Here is a 13,595-nt window from a genome sequence, read left to right on the forward strand (position 1 = left end):
AAATACTGAAAATAATCCCTAAAGTAATTTTCTGGCACTATATTTTCCACTCATTTGTCCACAGAATACTTTTAAGGTTTGCTATATAAGGAAAAAAATGCCCATTCTAGGTAAAGTGAGTCGAAGTTATAGACAATCTTCCAGATTAATGATGGGGGTAATCCTAGAGCTAAATGCCAAAAAAAATTTCTATATTTTTTATATGGAAAAATTTGTTGTACTAAGCAAGTATTTTTTGATAAATAACTTCAACTTAGTATTTCTATTGATGGAACAGCTTTTCTATCTAGCACCCAGGCACAAAAACCCAGAAGATAACTTTTGACTCTTTTTTTATTTTATCTGTAACTTTTGTCTTCATTCCCAGAACTACAACCTTAGTCCAGGAATTCATTACCATCCATTTACACTATCATAAACCTCCTAAAGTGGTTTCCCTACACTGTACAACTAGTCAAGTAATTCCAAAGCATTTATTCAGCCAGTTCCTCATGACCACTGTTCATTCAGAATCTTTCCATTCCTCTTAGGCTCAGTTCATTTTCTTTCTTTCTTTTTTTTTTTTAGTTCATTTTCTGAAGCTTTACTTAATATCGCTCATTAAAATTATTCTCTCCCTCTGCAGATTTTATGGAGAACTATGGGTCTCTCCTATCTCTATTATTATATTATGGATGTATGTTATTTCCTCACTACAAACCCCTTTAAGCCAGAATCTGTGAAATATTAAAATTCTTTGACCCTAGTAGCTTGCATATGAAGTGGTATTTAAGAAAGGTTTTTTAATTGAACCAAGAAATAAATATTGCTACTATTGAAGTTCAAAACTCTTTTGCCTAACACTCAAGGCTGCCTCTTCACCTGTCCAGCATTATTTCCTGTGACCCACACTCAACGCTCCAGCCACACAGCAGAGGACTGGCTGATGCCTATATTCTTCTGACTCTTTTTTGTTCATTTTGCTCCTTATGCTGAGACGGTCTTTCTTCTACTTCACCTTTTGCTACTGAATTCATACACCTTTAAAAGCCCAAATTAAATGCCATTGCCTTGAGAAGGCCTTCCCTGATTTTTCTGTTGGTAACAATGTTTTCTCTTATCAATTCTCACTGCACTTAATTTTGCATCCACTAAAACGTTTTTCATGTATAACTGTTTATTACAGATTCTGTGCTAGTATCTTAAAACTCCTAGTGGGTTGGCAGTACCCGGAAGACAGAAATCACATCTTAGCAAAACTTCAACTTTGCTTAAAAATCATAGCACAATATTTTGCATGTTATTTTTAGGTTCTCCATTAAATGTCTACTTTATTACAAAACTCCTATTCACATAATATGGAATACCACAGGTTCCATAATTTTGGAAGTGCAGGTTTTGGTCTTTCCTTACTTAGGTAGGATATAGACTTAGGTAGTTAATTATAATAATTATACATAGCAATTTTAAATTTAGGCCTCTAGAAGGAAGGAAGCTGGGCCTAAGCACTTTACCAATTTCTATTTCAATGTTGTTCTAACAAAGGGACAAACACTTAGAAAAGTAAATATAAGCACATTAGGATGGAGTTGGTTGGTCCAACCTTTCTTCAGCTGGTCAATTTCTTCTTCTTTTTGGAGAACAGCTTCAGTTTTCTCATTGAGAAACTGTTCCTTCTCATTTATTAATGTTGTTAGTTCAGCAACCTTGGTGAAAAGATAAACCAACATGTATCAGCAGTAGTTACTCTTATGCAGAACCACCACTATACAATTTGCCATTGTAAGTATCCCAAATATTTTCAGAAACTTCACTGAGAAGTACTTTCTTCAAAACCTGATAGACTGTTCCTTTTTCAACCATGAATTCTGTGGAAATCATTTTCCACTATCACTCTGACCCATGGAGAAAATCTCTCAGCAGGGTCCTATCCAAAAAGAGGCTCTACAAGCAGGTACTCAAACTAACACGTTAATAATCCTAGCTTGAATTTCTGGGCATTAGCTTGCAAGAATCAATTTCTCAAAGGCTCAATAATTCAGATCTCAATAGCAACCAGGTGTGGTAATTTTATAAGACAATCCAATGATCCTTCAATAAAGAACATGAGACCAGATGCTGAAATGAAATGGTGACTGTTAAGCAGCAGTATCTACTTCTATTGAAACATTTCCTTCAATGCTCCATCAAGATACGGAGATGTCCCTGTGTTCTTGAAAGCTATGCAAGTAAAGAATACCTCAGGTTAGCTACTGATATACTGAAAAAGCTTCAATCAAGAACAGTCCTTGGTTAGTAGATGATAATGAATTTTTTGGGCAACAGCATTCTATGGAACTGTTGGCTAAAAGGGGATGAACGACAATGAATAGAAGTAGTAAAACCTACAGTCTTAGTTCTCTTACAATATTGCAATAATGTTCATGCAAGCATAATCTCCTTTAGTAAATATATTACATAAATAAGTTATAGCATTTTTGTGACCTTCCATATCCTTCTAAATCTGAGATAAGTAGCAAATAAAAAATGAAGTACAAATACTTAGTGGAGCTAATTCCTATAGCTGAAAATGCTTGTATTAGTCATCTAAATTTCTGATAGACAAAATGCTGTGAAGCACTTCATCATAGGAATGTTAAAGAAGCAGCAGTGATCTGAACAAGTAGTCACAACTGGACAAACCTGCTGTTGAAGATCTTCCTTTTGTTTCCGGGTTTCTTCCAATGCCTTGGCAATTTCCACACTAACAGTTTCCCTCTGGCCCCATTCTTCCTACAAATCAAAGTATACTCATGAGATTTTTAATACTAAAATTCTGGTTCATATCGCTTTAGCTATTACATATCAATTTATTACTAAACATAGCAACATAGTGCATGAGATCAATAGATCATATTTCTATATCACTTAGCAGAGAAAAAAAATCTTAAAAAACAATGGATTTTGAGGCAGGGAAGCAGTGTTGGATACTATCAAGTGCTTCAGCAAAACATTTCTTTTTTTTGGTAAACCTCAGTTTCCTATCTTTAAAAGGAAGGGATTGTACTAGATAATCTCTAGAATCCCTGTCTCTAGGGATACCATTGAGCTACCACTAAGAGAAGCATTTAAGGAACCTTCTATGGGAAAATTTTCTATAATGGAAGTAATTTTCCTTAAACAGAGATCTAACCATGTGACTCTTCTACTGAATCTACTCCAGTGTCTCATTATAACCTCTAGGATAAAATATAAACTCCTTTATTTAGCTTTTAAAACTCTACCCAACCTGGCCCTAAACTACCCTTTTAGCCTCACTGGACATGACTCCCTCTAGCATTAGGCAATCCCCTGCATAGGCCAGTCCATCTCTCATTTTTGTGCCTTTGCAAAGGCCGTCCCTCCTTACCCTGGCCTCCTTTATGATGCAGCTTAAGCACCATCCTTTGTCCCCCCACAATAGCATTTTATTTTCCCAAGTACACGTAAGGATAGCTTTCAATATTTATTTTTAAGACTTTGTGTTCCAAATTTGTCTCCCTCCTCCCCAAGCCAGCAAGCAATTTGATATAGGTTAAATATGTGCAATCTTAAGCACTATCTTTTGCAGAAAGCCTAATAAATACCAAATTTCCATATTACAGTACATTGTAGAATAAGTGAGAATTGTACAAATCTCTATTATATAATCTTAATAAAATACAAATTATACAAAGTATAGGAGGAAAGGCAATAGTAGTTGAGGCAGAGGTAGTCATATTCTAGGTATATGGTACAACTAATGCAAAGACAGTAAAATGGAGAATATTGCATATAAGGAACATTTAAGAAGTCAATTTTGTCCTTTCTCTTCTTTTTAAATACACAATAAACTTAACATGCAAAATTTCCAAAACAGATTCCTTCTGGACTTTTTTATTTGTTGGGAAAGCTTTTCTTCCTCTTTTGTTTCCTCCTCCTTGATTTAAAAAAAAAAAAGTAAAACCTTTCTGACAAATTTGTATTGTCAAGAAAAATGAATTCCCACATTGGTCATGTCCAAAAATGCATGTCTAATTCTGCACCTTTCTTTCATTATCCCTAGTCAGTAGATGGATAATATTCATCATTGGTATTATGATATCTTGGTCCAAATGCCCACAATGCACTTCCTCTTTTTATATAACATTTCATAGAGTCCTCTTCCTTTAAGATAATGATTAAATTGATGAAGGTTAAGTCTTTCAAAGTAATTTTTCATTACATTGTTGTTATTGTTCAAACTACTCTACTGGTTCTGTTCATTTCATTCTGTATTAGTTAATATAAGACTTTTGAAGCATCTTTGAAATCAATCTTTTCCTAATTTCTTATGGAGCTAATGGCTTCTCCATTAGCTTTCAGTTCCTTGCCAGTACTTCCAGAAATATTCTTGTATATATGGGCCCTTATATACACCTAGAAGCAATATCCTTGAGTCAAAGTATGCAACTTGAGTTAATAAGCATTTATCAAGAGCTTTAGCTGTATGTTTAGTAACATTTGGGGCATGGTTCTGAATGACTAGACAAATTCACAGTTTCATCAATAGTGAATTAATATGCCTGTTTTCCCAAAGTCTCTCAAGCATGTCATCTTCCTGTTATTTTTGCCAATCTGATGGGATTTGAAGTAGAAGTTTTAAGTTGTTCCACTTTACATTTCTATAATTATTAATCATTTGGAAAACTTTTCTTTTAATATAGCTGTTGATAATGTAGATTTCTTCTTTTGAAAACTATCCATATCTTTTGACCATTTATCTATAGTCAAAGAGAAAAAGATAATGGCTCTTTAAAATTTGAATGAGTTTCTTGAATATCTTGGAGAACTTGTTGCAGAGGATTTTTCTTGATTGTCTTATTTTCCTTCTCTTATTTTAACTATACCAATTCTGTTTATGTAAAATATTTATCTGTGATCCTTTCTATCCCTTGTTTGATCATAAACTCTGCCTTAGCCATTGATTCAAAAAGTTCTTCCTTCTTTAAATTTGTCATCTTTCATACAAAATGGATAATTTTGATTACATTATATTAAAAAGGGTTTGCACAAACAAAATCAATGCAGACAAGATTAGAAGAAAAATAGAAATCTGGGGAACAATATGTGTGTGTGTGTGTGTATATATATATATATATATATATATATATATATATATATTTTTTTTTTTTTTTGGTTAAGGCAATTGGGGTTAAGTGACTTGCCCAGGGTCACACAGCTAAGAAGTGTTAAGTTTCTGAGACCAGATTTGAACTGAGGTCTTCCTGACTTCAGAGCTGGTGCTCCATCTACTGCGCCATCTAGTTGACCTTGGGAAACAATTTTTATAGCCAATGTTTTCGATAAGGACTTCATTTGTAAAATACTGAGTCAAATTTATAAGACTATAAGCCATTCTCCAACTGATAAATGGTCAAAGGATATGAACAATTTTCAGACAAAGAAATTAAAACCATTTATACTCATTTGAAAACATGCTCTAAATCACTATTGATTAAAAAAATGCAAGTTAAGACAGCACTACACATCTCTAGTTTAACTAAGATGACAGGAAAAGATAATGATAAATATTGGAAGGGATATGGGGAAACACTAATGCATTGTTGGTGGAATTGTGAAATGATCTAGCCATTCTGGAGAACAATTTGGAACTATGCCCAAAGATGTAGAGGGCTGAAACTCTTGAGCTGATGCACTGAGGTCAGGACAGCCAAGCACTTGAGGCTAACTACCGATTGGACAATACTCTATAAGCATATGCTTGGAAAATAGCCCTTCCCACTATCCTGTACTGGCTCAATGATTGGCGTATACAGAGGATTATAGGAGGAACTAGGGGGTGGAGTAAGACTAGCCAGGGTCACTTTGGCCGTGGATGAGGAAGGAGGAGGTTGCAGAGATCCTACTTCCATCCCCTTCACTTCTACCCCTAAAGACCAAGAATAAAGACTAAGGGCTTTTGCTTATCCTGACTCCGGTTGATTCTGGGGTACCCAGGGTGCTAGCACAATCATCACACAAAGGGTTATAAAACTGTACATACCTTTTGATTCACTAGTGCCACTAATGGGTCTAGATCCCAAAGAGAACATTAAAGAGAGAAAAAGAGCCATGTGTACAAAAACGTTTATTAGCAGTTCTTTTTGTGGTGGCAAAGAATTGGAATGAGTGGATGTCCATTAGTTGGGGAATGACTGAATAAGTTATGGTATATGAATGTAATGGGATATTATTCTGATTTCAGAAAAGCCTGGAAAGACTTAAATGAACTGATGCTAACTGAAGTGAGCAGAACCAAAACACTGTACACAGTACTGTAAGATTATGTGATGATTAACTACAATAGATTTAGCTCTTCTCATCAATATGGTGATCTAAGACAATTCCAATGAAAAATGTCATCCACATTAAGAGAAAGAACTATGGAGAATGAATGTGGATTGAAAGCATAGTATTTTCACATTTTGTTTGCTTTTTCTTTCTTGGGTTTTTTGTTCCCCTTTTTTTCTGATTTTTCTTTTACAGAAAATTTTTAAAAAATAATGACTAATAAGGAAACATTTAAAATGATCGTACATATATAACCTATATCAGACTGTTTGCTGTCTTGAGGAGAAAAGCAGGGAAAAAAAATTTGAAACTCAAAATTTTATAAAAATGAATTCTGAAAACTATATTTACATGTAACTAAAAAAATAAAATACTTTCAAATAAAAACAAACAAAAAATTAATTAAATGTGAAACCCTGGACAAGGAAAAAAAATGCCATCTTTCACATCTAGGTCATGTATCCATCTGGAGTTTCTCTTGCTATTTGGTATGAGTAATTGATCTTCACCTAATTTCTGCCATTTTCCAGAAACTTTTATTCAATAGTAATACCCTTCCCTAGGATCTTTTTTCTTTTTTTTGGCCAATTCTCTCATGATAAGGAAAATCAAGAACAGAGAGATTATATGACTGGCCCAGTGTCTGTGAATCAAACCCAGGATCTCTCTGACTGCAAATCTAGTGTTCTTTTCCACTATACCACCCAAGACATTGTCAGGTAAACAGGAAAACTTCATGAAAACCTGAGACAAAATTTATCACTTTTTGACCACAGTTTGACCAAATAAGGAGGAATAAAAAATTTACCAGTCCCATTAAGTTTAGCTTTGTGATTATTATTGCCAGTCATTGTAGATCAATAACTACAAAGCCCTGGAATGGTCATTTTATCACATATATCTCTTTACATCAGCTCAAAAACAGTATATTTTGGTCAAACCAATTTATGCTCAAACTACTTTAGGAATCATGCTCTAAAAGAAATTATCCTTCTTGCATACTATTGAAGAATTGTGGACATGTTAAGTTGAAATTAACCAAAAAAATCTTTTGACTCCTTGTAATAGTACTCTTCTACTCTAGTATGGTAAAATGGAAAGGACACAAGAGTTGGATGACCTGGCACTGAATCCTGTCACTTCTGCTTATGATTTGTATGACTTTGGGGAGGTTACCTTTTCTTTCTAAGCTTCAGTTTCCTCCCTTGTAAAATTAAGGAGTCGGACCAGATGATTTTTAAGTCCCATTCCAGCTCTAAGTAATGAGAAATTTATATTCTTAGGGAAGAGTCAAGATGGAAGAGACACCATTTTGGCAAAATACTGACTGTACATAAGGAAACTGACATAAAACCTTGAAAGACTGCATCACTCTTTGACCAGTTTTATAGTTTTTAGTGGCATTTTTTAAAAAAGAGCATTTATAACATTCCTTTGCTGTACTAAATTCAAATCTGATGTCACTTATATAGCTGTGTCATTCTGAGGATCAAATGAAATAACTACCTGTCTTTCAATGTGCTTTGAAAATCTTAAAACCCTTTCTAAATGCTAGTGATTATTGTTATCATTCTAATTGGGAGAAATAACACAAGGGTGATTCAACAGGATTACTTTAACGTAATTCAATTCAATAAAATATTAAGTGTCTCTATGATAAAACATAGGATACAAACACAGATGCTACCTTCAAGCAACTTATGTTCTATTGGAAGGGTATGACATGCCTCAATATAAGTTAGAATGTAATAAGTGCATAGAAGGCATCACACGGTATGGCTCAAGAGATCTGAAGGAGGGAAACATTTCTAGTTGGGAAGGAATGAAGGCAAGCTTGATGGATGAAGTAGCCCTGGACTATGAAGGAAGAGAAGAATTTCACCAGCCAGGTGGGAAGGAGGGAGATGGAAGAGTTCATATCAGGAATGGGGAATTGTCTGAATAAATGCACAGAAGCAGAAAAGGGCAGGATGTGATCAGAGACACTGAGTATTCTGATAGAGACACCCAATACTTTGGGTTAGAAGTATTAAAGGCAAATGCTATACTGTATGTTACAAAAGAAACTTTGTACCAGTAAAAGGTGTAAGGAGTATATTTAAGTTTTTAGAAACAACAGATTAAGCTAAAGCTTGCACTACTTGCTTTTTTGTAGAATTATAAATTAGACCTAAAAGGGATCTTAGACCAAAGAATATTAGATGGATAGGGCTTTAAAACACAAAATGTTAGAACATATTAGAAACAGAGACAATTTAATTTAACTCCTTCATTTTATCAAAGAAGAAAGTGAGGCTTAAATGACCTATTCAGGGTCACAGAAATAATGATAAGTACTTGAACCATTGTTTTGTGATTCTGAGCTCAGAATTCTTTCTGCCATAAATGCTGATAATTTTTCAAAACGATTCACATTGCTGGAAGTATCCTCATTCAATTGTAAATACCTTCAATTTCTTTAGCTCAAGCTTGTGGGCTTCTAAAGAATTTTCATATTCGTTTCTATTTTCTTTAAGGTTTGCATTTTCTTCTTTTAGCAGATGCTGAAAATTTGAAAGAATAGATATTAAAAGAAAAAAGTTTTAAAGGGTTATGTATCTGCACAATATTCAAGTTACTAGTCCTTTATCTAGGGGGACCTTCAAATAGGCATTTTACAAAAGAAGTCCTTATAGGATTACCTCTAAGATACAGTGGATGGAAGAAGGTAAGGAGCAAAGAAAAGTAACAGTCCTAATTAAGAACAATAAACAGCTAGCTAGAAGCTGAGTTCACCTTAAAAAAAAAAAAAAGGATAAGAAGCAAAGAAAAGGTGGGGAGGAGACAAAGAAGGTGTCTTAAGAGAATAAGAGTAAAGAACCAATACATTTTGGATATAAAGAGAAAGGAAATTTGGGCATTACAATCTGAAATATTTTAAAACTTCCTCTCCCATTCAAAACATTTACAAACTGCTACTTAAAAAAAAAAAAAACAAACCATTGCAACTAAGAGAATGACTTTCCTTACTCACATGGAAACAATTATAAAACCCACATTTTTTTTGTCCTTTTTATGTTTAGCTTCTTGGACTTAGAAAGGTAATGCCTTGGTAATTACAATATCCTTGTGTCAAACACTTTCCTCCACTTACTATCTGGTGACTTGCTGCTGTTTTGTCAGACTCTCGAGCTTTCTCAAGGGCAGCTATTTCAGCCTCCAGTCGGTTTCCCTGCTCTACATTCTTCTGCTCCAGGACCAAGATGTGTTGTTGCAGTTTATTGCTTTCTTCTGCCAAACTGGACTGCTCAAAATCCAAAAAAACATTTTTTTATTATTACCTAGTTAATAATTTGTTAGCAGAGATGCAGCAATTTAAAGATCTGCAAAATAATTTTACCTAGGAAGCAGGTACTATAGCTATTATTTCCATTTTACAGATGAGACTGAGGCTTAGAGATATTGACTTTCTCACAGCCACATGGCTAGTCAATATCAGAGATGGGATTCAAACCCTTGGCAGTAAGTCTCCCTCAGCAGTAAATCCAGAGTACTCTATATTAGATCATGCCATTTCTCTTCAAAACAAATCCAGTGAAACCCTTCCCATAGCATAATAGGTTCTCTAGGTTCCCTAAGGCTAGCGTATCCTGATAACAAGTTGGTATTACTGCCACCTTCAGATCAGGTTTGTTGACTGAAGAGAAACTCATTATTATGAGTTGATTTTTTTTTTTTTTTTTGGGGGGGGGGATCCTTCCCTAGGATCTTACTGAAGATCTAGTCTTTCTACAGAAATAAGCTGTCATCCCATTCACGTAGTCACATCCAATATTCTTGGCATGTCACAAGGGAAAAAAAAGCACTCAGAGGCACAAAGCTATGAATTACAGAAATCTGAGTGTGTGTCAAATGACAGGCATAATCATAGAATAAAGTCAGGATCATAATTGATCCAAACCAGAAAGTCCACCTCCTGAAACACACAAATCCCCTTTTTGCCAGCAAATGAAAACATCAGAGAACACTTACAAGCCTCTGAATCTGGGCTTCTTTCTCAATCATTATTTCATTGCTTTTCTTGAGCTTCTCATCTGAAATCTGCAGCATTTCCTCAAGTTCTTTTACCTAAATGGGGAAAGAAAAGAAATACTCTTCCCTATTCAACAAATGCAGACACGATAAGAGAAGAATGCCAGTTCACAGGCTTGACTTTCACCTGACTAAGACTGCTTTCTCTGAATCCTTTTATAAATTCTTCTTTCTCACGAAGTAATGCTTGGCTGTCAGTTACTTGACTATACAGGTTTGTGATCTAGAAATAAAACAAGAAGAAATATTTTAATTGAGAGAAGTAAAGGATGGAGAATCCAAGCATAGCAGCTAATTCCACTAAAGGAAGGATCTCTTCAGGTCCCTGGCATATATCACACTGAATATAGTAAGGTTCTGTTTCAGAGGCTCTCATCATTAATGCTGAATCTGATCCATACTTAATTACTGTGTGATTATGGGCACACTACTTCCCCTTCCTGGGCCTCAGTTTCTTGATCTGTTAAATCTGGCTATTGTACTAGACTCTTCACTTAAATCCCTTTAATCTTGAAGAGACTAGATGATACTATTCACTGAATCACTCATACCATGCTACTAAAAATAATGATATGGAAAAGCATTCCTGAATTTATAATTCCAAGAGATTTATAATTCAGCTTTTGTCACAGACACGCATTGTTTCATACATGAAGCACTTACAATTCACAGAACATAGTGAAAAAAGTACCTGGGTCTCTAGCAGGCTAACTGTTTCAGCTTGACTGGTTCTAGCAGCCAACAGTTGCTGTCTTGTGTCATCCAATTTCTGTTCTGCAATAGTTTTCTGAAAGAATTGAAAAAAGAAAAGCAATCCCCAACACTATTAATGGTCACTCTCTATGGTATTCAGCAAACTAGGCCTGGTTAACCTGCAGCATCACTTTCTCTTAACATAATTCCACATCCATAACTATTTACCTACACAAGAACATAAAGGAGGGAGAACAAAGTAGAGAGAGGATTCTCCAAGTAGCACAGAATGATGAGTATATTACTATTTGTAAAGTCCATCTCATCAAATCATAGCTATTTCTTACAAGTGGAGGGAAAAGTGGTTTAGTCCCTGGGAGAAGACTTGTCATTTGAGGATGACTGATGGTCAATGAGATTTCCTCATGAGAACAGTAAATCTAAAAACTTTCTTCCTTGATCTCAGGACTTTTCATGTGTTCTTTCAACTCTAAAATTCTAAATATATCGGAATTCAAATTCAAAAACAGATGGGGCACTTTACAATTTCCATGTAGTAGAATACTGGAAGAAACACTAAATTTCTTGCCCTTTGTAGATATTAGATTCTAGTAGGTGATGTAACAAAAGGCCAGTAACTATTAACACTTGATTGTACAGGATAGTGTAATAGATAGAGCCAATCAGATTAGTGTAATGATGGAGAGCCATCATCGGGTTGAAGTCATTACTGACAAAAATCACATCCTGGCTACATAGTCCTGGGCAAGTCACTTAACTGTTCCTACCTCAGGAAGCTCGGGAACAACAGAGCCTCATCCCAAAATGTAGGCTCACTGGGGCTGAGGGAAGCCATAAGAAAAGTCATGAAGAAGAATTTATAAGACATGAGCTTGAAAGAATGGGTAAGGTAGATATTCAACAGAAAAGGTGGAGGAAAAATCCCATTTCATCACTGCTTCATTTTGACTAACCAGGGGATTACCTCCTTAAGTAGTTCCTGTACTTGTTCCTCATCTGACAAGTTTCCTTCTAGTCTTTTCTCCAGGGATGAAACTTTTTCCTGCAAATGTTCAATGAGTTTTTCTCTTTCTTCAGCTTTGACAGCAGCCTGTTATAAAAACAGTTTTGTTCACTTTCTTAAGTGTCTCGACACAAAAATTCTTCAGAATTCAATTCAAATCCCAAAAGATTAATTCCTTCCTTACTTAGACCAGGAAATCCTTCACTTGCCCCCATATTCTCAAAACTGAAAGAAGGCTTAGGACAGAGTTAATCACATCTTTCTCCCCACTTAAAGCAATGGGAGTTCTTAGAAGAAGTAATGCAATTACCTAACTTGGAAATTAGCCAGAAAGCTGGACGGATGCTCACTCCTATTCTTTAAAAGAATTAAACAATGTTTTCTTGAATTAGAACCCATTTTAATTGTGTTATCTATGCTGTAATAATCAAGGTTAGTAGCACTTGAACTGTTGAGCCTATGTCCTGAGGTTTGTCTTCATTTAATTAAAAACACGTAAGGGCTTAAGACTCTCCTAAAGTAGAAACTGAGTTTTTTGAAAAGTAAGCCACATGTGTATTCTATCCATGTGTATTCAGGCTGCTTGAATATTTAATATAATAGTTAAGCATATATTGAATATATATTGAAATCTATTACATGTAAAATTTAAAAATTCACAATTTTTGTAATAATCTAAGATCAAACCCAATCAGTTTAGTGAAATTTAATTGTGTATAAGGGCACAGGTGAAAGTTTAGTGCTATCACTGATCAATCACATCAATGACATATTCCTTAGAAAGAGTGACAAAAGAGTTATAGAGAACTATACTTAGGACCATATCACAATTCTAACTTCAGGTTTATGTATCAGAGATATTGTAGAAGGAATTCTTATTTTAGCATAGATTGGGTAGGATGACCCAAAGTCCCTTAGAATTTTGATTCTGTGAGCTCTTGATGGTGGCTCTCAGCTTTGATTTCAACAATTTCATATAAAGGAAATATAAGTACTCAAGCAGACCTAAACACTGAGTAAACTTTAGTCATACAATCTGAAATGTTTGATATTTAGACCCAACTGGCTTAGTAATTTCCAGTTACTAATTAAGTAAAATTTGTTTTGCTAACTACCTCAGAAAGAGAGAATACTTGAAGATATTAAATACTTAAATAATACTTGAGATATTAAAAAGAAGTTCCAATGTAAATACAGGCATGATTATCACCTAGAATGGTTTAAGCAAAGCAATTTTCTAGGGAATAGCTCTAATAAAGACCAAAATGCACAAGCAGAAAAAACCCCACACAATATTGTCATCTAATCTGTGATCATATTATTTATTAAATTCAGAACATGATAAAAATATTTTAAAAAGAAAAAGAAAATGCCTCTAAATATTACATTTACTTAGACTGTTCTATTTGGCTAACAAGAAACAAGACTATGAAAAATCCAACTTTTCCTCCAGCTACAACTAATTATTATATCATCAATAGCTAACTAAAACAGATAA

General features: G+C 34.6%; 1 protein-coding gene across 3 annotated transcripts in view; it reads right to left on the reverse strand.

Annotated features, from left to right (window-relative positions):
• GOLGA1 (golgin A1) overlaps positions 1-13,595 on the reverse strand; it is a 53,063-nt gene that overhangs the window by 15,213 nt on the left and 24,255 nt on the right. For all 3 annotated transcript variants that reach the window (XM_023494116.2, XM_031954290.1, XM_023494117.2), the window contains 8 exons: positions 12,059-12,184; positions 11,072-11,167; positions 10,508-10,603; positions 10,321-10,416; positions 9,443-9,592; positions 8,757-8,852; positions 2,662-2,751; positions 1,583-1,685 (listed from right to left, as the gene is read on the reverse strand). In XM_023494116.2, coding sequence (XP_023349884.1) covers positions 1,583-1,685; positions 2,662-2,751; positions 8,757-8,852; positions 9,443-9,592; positions 10,321-10,416; positions 10,508-10,603; positions 11,072-11,167; positions 12,059-12,184 — 853 coding nt within the window. The remainder of the gene's footprint in view (positions 1-1,582; positions 1,686-2,661; positions 2,752-8,756; positions 8,853-9,442; positions 9,593-10,320; positions 10,417-10,507; positions 10,604-11,071; positions 11,168-12,058; positions 12,185-13,595) is intronic.

The sequence above is a fragment of the Sarcophilus harrisii genome, chromosome 2 (assembly GCF_902635505.1).
Source record: "Sarcophilus harrisii chromosome 2, mSarHar1.11, whole genome shotgun sequence".
Lineage (NCBI taxonomy): Eukaryota > Metazoa > Chordata > Mammalia > Dasyuromorphia > Dasyuridae > Sarcophilus > Sarcophilus harrisii.